The 8,343-nt window shown below is 38.6% G+C and overlaps 1 protein-coding gene, 2 non-coding genes and 1 pseudogene across 3 annotated transcripts; all 4 read left to right on the forward strand.

Moving 5' to 3' along the window:
* Window positions 1-22: 22 nt before the first annotated feature.
* Window positions 23-130, forward strand: LOC130174762 (5S ribosomal RNA; annotated as a pseudogene).
* A 274-nt stretch (window positions 131-404) lies between these two features.
* On the forward strand, window positions 405-522 carry LOC130174843 (5S ribosomal RNA). The gene has a single exon (XR_008828650.1). It is a non-coding gene; the product is annotated as a 5S ribosomal RNA (ribosomal RNA).
* Window positions 523-799: 277 nt separating this feature from the next.
* LOC130174848 (5S ribosomal RNA) lies at window positions 800-917 on the forward strand. The gene has a single exon (XR_008828651.1). It is a non-coding gene; the product is annotated as a 5S ribosomal RNA (ribosomal RNA).
* An 83-nt stretch (window positions 918-1,000) lies between these two features.
* LOC130171552 (transcription initiation factor TFIID subunit 4) lies at window positions 1,001-6,999 on the forward strand. Its single transcript, XM_056380005.1, has 7 exons — window positions 1,001-1,197; window positions 3,532-3,701; window positions 3,795-3,925; window positions 4,034-4,159; window positions 4,427-4,483; window positions 4,586-4,705; window positions 4,830-6,999. Exons 2-7 carry the CDS (start codon window positions 3,563-3,565, stop codon window positions 4,995-4,997), a joined length of 741 nt encoding a protein of 246 aa, XP_056235980.1. The 5' UTR covers window positions 1,001-1,197; window positions 3,532-3,562; the 3' UTR covers window positions 4,998-6,999.
* Window positions 7,000-8,343: the final 1,344 nt, after the last annotated feature.

Here is an 8,343-nt window from a genome sequence, read left to right on the forward strand (position 1 = left end):
GGTATTTGTCGCGCTCCCTCTCGCTTACGGCCATACCACTCTGAACACGCCCGATCTCGGAAGCCAAGCAGGGTCGGGCCTGGTTAGTACTGGATGGGAGACCGCCTCGGAATACCAGGTGCTGTAAGCTTTTTGGCATCTCTTTGCAATCAGCAGAGGACGCTGCTGCTCCTGCTTCAACAACCTGTTACTCTGCACCTGGCTGCACTTTTGGGGACGGGACAGCACAGATCACAATGTAAAAACACTTTTGTATTAAAATGTTACAAAGTTGACATGTTGAGAGCCAAGCAACAAGCAAACGCTGAAAAGGAAAGGCTCCTGCGCTAGACATAAACACGTAGCTTCGTGCATGAAGGACATGATCGTCATGTTTAAAGAGGGTATTTGTCGCGCTCCCTCTCGCTTACGGCCATACCACTCTGAACACGCCCGATCTCGTCCGATCTCGGAAGCCAAGCAGGGTCGGGCCTGGTTAGTACTTGGTTGGGAGACCGCCTGGGATACCAGGTGCTGTAAGCTTTTTGGCATCTCTTTGCAATCAGCAGAGGACGCACGCTAGCTCTGCTTCAACAACCTGTTACACTGCACCTGGCTGCAACTTTTGGGGACGGGACAGCACAGATCACAATGTTAAAGACACTTTTTGTAATTAAATGTACAAAGTTGACATGTTGAGAGCCAAAGCAACAAGCAAACGCTGAAAAGGAAAGGCTCCTGCGATAGACATAAACAGTAGCTTCGTGCATGAAGGACATGATCGTCATGTTTAAAGAGGGTATTTGTCGCGCTCACTCACGCTACGGCCATACCACTCTGAACACGCCCGATCTCGTCCGATCTCGGAAGCCAAGCAGGGTCGGGCCTGGTTAGTACTTGGATGGGAGACCGCCTGGGAATACCAGGTGCTATAAGCTTTTTGGCATCTCTTTGCAATCAGCAGAGGAGCTGCTGCTCCTGCTTCAACAACCTGTTACTCTGTGCATGTTTTAAACTGCATACTTACAATTTTAACTGCAATTACATTGTGTTCTGCTCAGATAGCAGCAAAAATCTGAACTTGCTTCTGTCACTGTTAGTTTCAGCAGTGAAGCAGACGTTGGCTTCAGGGGCCAAAGGAGTACAAGTAGTCAGTCAGGCTCCTCTCACTGCTGCTCAGAAGAACAAGCTGAAGGAAGCAGGAGGGGGAACCTTCAGGTCTGTGACACATTCAGATAAATGTTGCGTAAATATCAGTGTCCAGATAGTCTGTATTGAAGGAGTTTTAGAGGTTTAGTAACATATTTTCAGTACTTTACATTTTCAAAACCAACTGAGAATTTACATAATTATCTTATTATTATATTTGACGTTGGAACTATCATCCAGTGGTTAGCAATTGCAAACCTACACTTTTCTACATTGTGCAAAATAAATTTGGCACGTGTTTTAGAACTGGAATGATTAGTGTTATTGGTTTGTCAAACAGAACAGAAAATTAATCGACAAGCATTTTGATAATTGAGTCATTGAGTCATTTTTCAACATTCACTACTTCACAGTTAGAAATTGTGAAGATTTTTTAGCATGTATTTATTGTGAACAATATAAAATATCAGATTTTTTCCACTAATTTCTGACATTTTATAGCCCAAACTATAAATTGTTTAATCAGATTAATAAAGAACTGAAGTAATTATTAGTTGCATCCCTTGTATTTTCAGGGATATCAAAAGAAGGTGTTTTTCTTATAAAGCATAGGTAGTCATGCTTTATTTATCAATACCAGAGCAAGAGTCAGATTTACATTTACTAGTCATATCACTCTCACCATCATGGTATACTTTATACAATCAACATGTCATCCTACTCTCATCTGTTTGTGTGTCTGGATTCATTTTTTTTTAACATAACATCTGAACAGCAGAAACACAACATGTACTACAAACATACCACAGACACCTCCACACAGCGGAAGATGACATTCGATTCTGGTTAACCTTGCTGCATAAATTTTCATGTTGAGGCAAAACCCATTTTCTTGCAATAAAAATTACACAGTGATATGATAAAGTCACCCTGTTAGGGCCTTGTGCATTGGCATGGGGGCAAAAGATAACAAAAACGCTTCAGAAAGCTGTTCAAGCAACTGCACAAACAGATTCACTGTGCACCATGTAAAACTGAGTCAGTAAAATTGGAAATTAGAAGAAAGCATCCAGCCTCAGCCATATAGAGCTAAAAGAAAAGGAAAACCAACATGAAGTGATGCATTTTCAGGAGCTGTGTAACATGATCTAACCAGGTTCAAGGTTTTCTCAATCAAACATTGTAATATAATCTGAATATTCTACAACCTGTTCACTGAAAACCAGAAGTCCTTGTGATTTTCTTGAGTGTTGAGCCAAACATTTGTACATTTGTGTCCTGAATTCATTCAGCAGTACAGCTGTAACTACTGATGTAGGCTGTAATGTAAATCTGTCAGTTTAAAAACTGTACTTGAAAACTGTCTTTGGTCAATTTCAGAATTTCAGTGTGTCAGTTTATTGTCCTGGTTTTTGTTCCTATTTTGTCACCCTTGTGTTTGTAGTCACATTTGCTAATTAATGCAGCAATTCTTAAATAATGACTTCATAAACATAAGCGGTTATGCGTAATATATTGTGGTAGTTACTCCTCTCTGTCAAGAAAAACTGAACATATTTCTGCATTTACAAAGACAGAGTAAAGCATTAATGTCCCAGAGAGAAATCACTATTAATAAATACAGACACAGATTGGATTTATTATAGGGCAGTTTTGTGGATTGCACTAGATTGTACAGGTGTAACTAAAAAACTGGTTTATACAGTCAGACAAAAATGTGAGCATAACATTGTGATGTGATCGAGGTGCCCAGGAAGGTAGCATGTAAATATATATGAGAACAATTTTATTGTGTGTTTGGATATACTGAAAAAAAAACAGGAAGTGTCACGGCACAGACTTTTAAACTGCTGAGACAAATCAGAGTGACCACAGTGTCTCTCTGAAAGATGTTTTCTTTCAATTCTTCGTCTCATCAGATGACTGTTGATATGGACGTTTTGTTCCACCTTAAAACCACTGTGTGCACATATTTGATTCTAGGATCTTCAGAAAAAGTAGATGGTCTTAAATTGGTGCAGTCCTTGTTGCTTTCATTACATTCATGTCCCATGGTACGATCCTTTTGTCCAATATATTTTTTATGTTATGACTAGAGGGCACTTAGCATTTGTGTGTCTTGCTTTGATATATGAACTGCACTGATGGTTTTATAAGTGTAGTTTTTTGGTCAGACAGTTTTTAGGGTGCATGATGAATTATCTCAGTATTTACATTGTTTTAGCTGTTTTGGTATTTTTCTAGTTATAGGACACAGCTGCAACTGAACAAACCTGTTTAGATCATTTTGTATAAATGTACACAAACGACAAAGAGATCTCAGTATCTCAGAGATGTCAAACAAAAAAAGGTGCAAATTGTGTTGATGTTACTATGTCTCTCATCACTTTCCATTTCATCCAGGGATGATGATGATATCAATGATGTGGCCTCCATGGCAGGAGTCAACTTGTCAGAGGAGAGTGCCCGTATCTTAGCAACCAACTCTGAGCTTGTTGGCACAATGACTCGTTCCTGTAAGGATGAGGCCTTCCTGTCCACCTCTTCACTCACTCGGAGAGCTCTTGAGATTGGTGAGACACGTGAACACGTACAGCATGTTCTTGGTTTTAAAGGTTGACACTGTCTCACTCACTAAATCTTTATCCACACTCCTGTTGTTACAGGAAAGAAGTTTGGTGTCAGCGAATTGGGAACAGATGTGATCAACTTCATTTCGCATGCTACACAGCATCGACTACAAAACCTGCTAGAAAAGGTGTCACAAGTGGCACAGCAGAAGAACTTAACCTTCAAGGTGATAATTAATCACTGTAATTTTAGAGTTGGCAAGACCCATTGAAATTTACTCTGTTCCAGCTTCTCTTATTGTATCTTCCTGTCCTTAACTTCATTCAACATTCAGGAGGACGAGCGGTGTGAGCAAGTGAGCGACGTGCGAGCCCAGCTCAAATTCTTCGAGCAGCTGGATCAGATGGAGAAGCAAAGGAAGGAAGAGCAGGAGAGAGAGATCCTCTTGAAGGCTGCCAAGGTAACAATCCTAGGCTAGGCTAGACTTTAAGTAGTGCTGCGTAAAGTCCCCACTGTCTATAGGCAAGGACATACAATATCATTGACGCACTATCATAACTGCATATAGAAGGGCGAGTGATCTCAGGACAGTGTCATTAGTATACATTTCCTCGCCTGCTAGAGAGCAGATATGCTAACTTTGAGTGAGTGAATAAATAAAACAATTGATTGAATGAATTGAACATATCCGTCTTGAAATATTAAGATGTCCTCTACATTATTGCAGTCTCGGTCTCGGCAAGAGGACCCCGAGCAGCTCCGACTTAAACAGAAGGCCAAAGAGGTAAACATATGCTGCCATGAGTCACTGAGTGATTGCTTTTGTTGTGAAGTATTATGATGAGGTGGACTGTGAGACTCATCTATGTTATTACCTGTGCTCCAGATGCAGCAGCAGGAGCTGGCTCAGATCAGGCAGAGAGAAGCCAACCTAACGGCGTTGGCAGCAATTGGCCCCAGGAAAAAACGGAAAATGTACTCTCCTGTTAGAGGTGACAGTGCAGAGGTGAGGAATATGGAACCTTTGGACACAGACAAGTTGTGCTTTTTTTTTGTTTGTTTTTTCAAATTCTCAAAGCTCAATAAAAGACTAAATATCTATCTTGTGTTTGCTTCAATTCACCGTCCAGGGCTCAGGGTCAGGGCCCTCCCAACCTGGAGTCTCTGGTGGAGCAGGGTCCAGACAGTTTATGCGACAGCGTATCACCAGAGTCAACCTCAGGGACCTGCTCTTCTGCCTGGAGAATGAAAGAGGGACCAGTCACTCACACCTGCTCTATAAAGGCTTCCTGAAATAACATCCACATTAAAATGACTAACCTTACTCAGTGGCATTAAGGAAGCAGAGTTGACTGTCAGCTCAGATCGTCTCTACCGGTACATTCTTTGATTGCCCACTGCTGAATGAAGAGACGTTTGTCTATGGGAAGAGAATTATGTGGAACACTGAAGGGACATCAGCTTCTAAAAGCCTCTTCGAGCACAGGCCTTTTGTATTTTCAGCGCAGAAATGGAGCAAATATTGGAACTTGGCCCTGATTTCAGCGTGCCTCTCAGCTCAGTTTGCTCTTCAGAGACCAGTTGCACTCAACCACACTTCCCTCATGCACTGCCTCATGCTGCACAGAAGAAAAATCTCTAACTGAACTGGGCACTTCAGATTTGAAAACCTTGTCAGTGTCCTTGCACTGATATCTGGGTTGTAGCAGCAAATCTCTGCGAATTGGTTCCATGTTAGATTAATGTGCAACATTCAGGTGCAGCCTGATTTTACAAAACTGCAGTAATGCTAATTTTCTTGACCATGTTAACGTAAACACTCTGTTTATTTAAGTTTTTAACAGAGATTTTAATTTATCACACATTTCTACTATTTTAAAACACCATTTTAATGCCTGTGGATTGTTTTACAGAGATTAATCTTGACAAGTCTTGTCTTCTGATCAGTTGCCTTCTTCCTTCTCAGCCATATGGATTAGAATGTGTTGTTCATTTCAAGTAACTTCATCTATCCAACAGTTCTCTCCAGATTTGTAGGATGTGTGCTTTTTTTTTTTTTTTTTTTTTTTTTTTTTTTTTTTGTCTTTGCTTGATTGGAAACAAAAATTATTATTTATATGTGTTGTGCATGGTGTAATAGCAGGTGTTGGTATTTGAACAGTGAGAGCTCCTGACACACGCTGTTATTCAGGTTCTAGCACATTTGCTACACAGACTTAGTATACTTTACATCCCTATCAAACATTTTTAAATGATTTTGTTCTGTTTCCAGTAATTTCTTCAGCAATGGTAAAAAATTCAACTGGCTTTCTGTCAATATCCTGGTGGCAAGCTATCTGACGAGTTATTTAGAAGATCCAAGAATAATGAAACATTCACATTATGAAAATAATTATCTGGATTTGGCTCTGTGCTTTTGCATAATGTTACCAAGAAGCCACGCTATCAAGTCATTTTCCTGCCTTTTACAAATGTCAGACAAAGACTTGTTTCAATTAAGATGTTGAAGTAACTTCTGGTTAAAATGTATTTGGGCAGGACATTTTCTGTGATGGATCGTCCATCTCAAACACATTTGTTCTTTGCTTTTTGTACCATTTAAAAAGAAAAAAAAAGAAGAATGGACATATGTGGCTGCCTAATGTTACTTCAACAAATCAAAACGGTCAGTATATCAGTATGGTCTAAACTGGAACTGAAGTTGCTCTTAGTGATGTAAAGTCTTCATGCTGTGTCACATATGTGCTATAATGTGAATTTTAAGAAATGGGAATATGGAGAAATGAAACCCAGTAATGTTTTGATCGCAGTTCTTTAAGTGAATCACGCATTTTTAAGTTGTGCATCCACATTTTTACATTTTAATAAATGATGTTGGTAATGTTTGGAAAACATGGGCATGAAATGCAGAACAAGGATTGCACTTTGACAGATCAGTTTTCTAAAACTAGTCGATCATATGAACATACCCACTTTATAACTTTTTGTATTTTTAGTGCACATACTAATTTGGTCTTTATACCTTTTGTCATTTTATGAAAGAATGTTTATGGGCAAATTTTATTACTGTATATACTTAAGTTTGCTATTTGTAGATTTATCAATTGACAAGTTCAAATTGAGAAAATTTGTCTTATTTTTCATGTATATAAATATGTCAAAATATGATGCTTTTTGCCAATATCTTGTAAATTTTGCACAGCCACTTGTTTATATGTAAATATCTGAATTTAAAAGTTTTTAATTGCTATTTTATAATGGATTGACAGAGAATGATCTCTATTAAAACAAATATCTCTATTTTGATTGTCTTAATTATTGTGGCAGATCTGGTCTTGCAGGTCTTCCAAGTTCAGCCTAAAATACTAAGAAGTCAAGCAAGTGATGTCAGCACTATCTTCACTGAGGCTCTGTCCTGAATTTTCTGCCGCCTTTCAGCAGCGTTTGTGAACAAACTGACGTAGTCAAATTGAGTTAGAAAGAGGACTGTATCAGACGGCCCAAATAGAGAGAGACGACGACATAATCGATTAAATAATTTTTTCTACTGTTTACAATGAATCCATTGTAATGGGAAATGGGCTAAAGTAGTTCAAACAACTCTAGTCTTGAAGCACATTAAAACTGGGCAATGATTTGATCTTTCTTTTTTCTTTCTTAACTTTTAGACTTCAGTGGTATTTCTTTTTAAGCTTTGTCCTTGAAGGTTAGAATGCAGACATTACTGTAGCTTCTTGTCGATTAAAAGGAAACATTCAGGAGGTGGTATGGGTTGCTGACTGGTAGCGATGATGATCATCTCATGAAAGTGAAGTGAACAGTAAAACGCCTTCATGATATACAAAGATGTCTGAGTAGAAACAAGCAGCAGAAATATGCTAAAAGTTATGTATCTCTTATGGTTTGTTAACACTTTGAGGGCTGTGTTTTGATTTAAATCAGTAAACTGAGTTAAAATCCATGAATCAGTCTCACTACCAGCCAGTAATTCATACCATGTTATGTTTGCAGATTTGAAAGTATTCCTATTTTCAGGTTTACACCATATAATTATTTTTAAGCTATTTAATTTGACATTAACATTATCATACATCTCAGAGGTAGATTTTAATTGGACAATCCATTACTGAAACAGATACTTTTTCATGGTAAATGCTCTGACAATCTAAATTTAACTTTTAGAATTTTTGTTGACTTTTTCTTTTCAAATATTTCACCACAAACATTTCTGTTATCAGCAGAGGAATTCAGAAGCACACAAAACCCTGGCTAACGTTGAAAAAAAGATGACAAATATGTTTTTATGCCTCTCTATGCTATGTCATTTTAATGCCTTAATGACTTTTTTATGACTTACTATACTATGACGTTTTTATTCATGGGATGGCTTGGTGATACAGTGTTAAGAACTGTTGCCTCACAGTGAAAAGGTTCTGGGTTCAAACCCCAGGCTGTGGCCTTTCTGTGTTGAGTTTCCATGTTCTCCCTGTGTCTGTGTGGGCTCCCTCTAGGTACTCTGGCTTCTTATGGCAGTCCAAAGACATGCACATTAGGTTTATTGGTGACTCGAATGCCTTACTATACTCTGACATTTTTATGACGTTTTTATGCCTTACTATCCTGTGATGTTTTTATGACTTTTTA

Source organism: Seriola aureovittata, chromosome 1 (assembly GCF_021018895.1).
Source record: "Seriola aureovittata isolate HTS-2021-v1 ecotype China chromosome 1, ASM2101889v1, whole genome shotgun sequence".
In the NCBI taxonomy this organism is placed as follows: Eukaryota; Metazoa; Chordata; class Actinopteri; order Carangiformes; family Carangidae; genus Seriola; species Seriola aureovittata.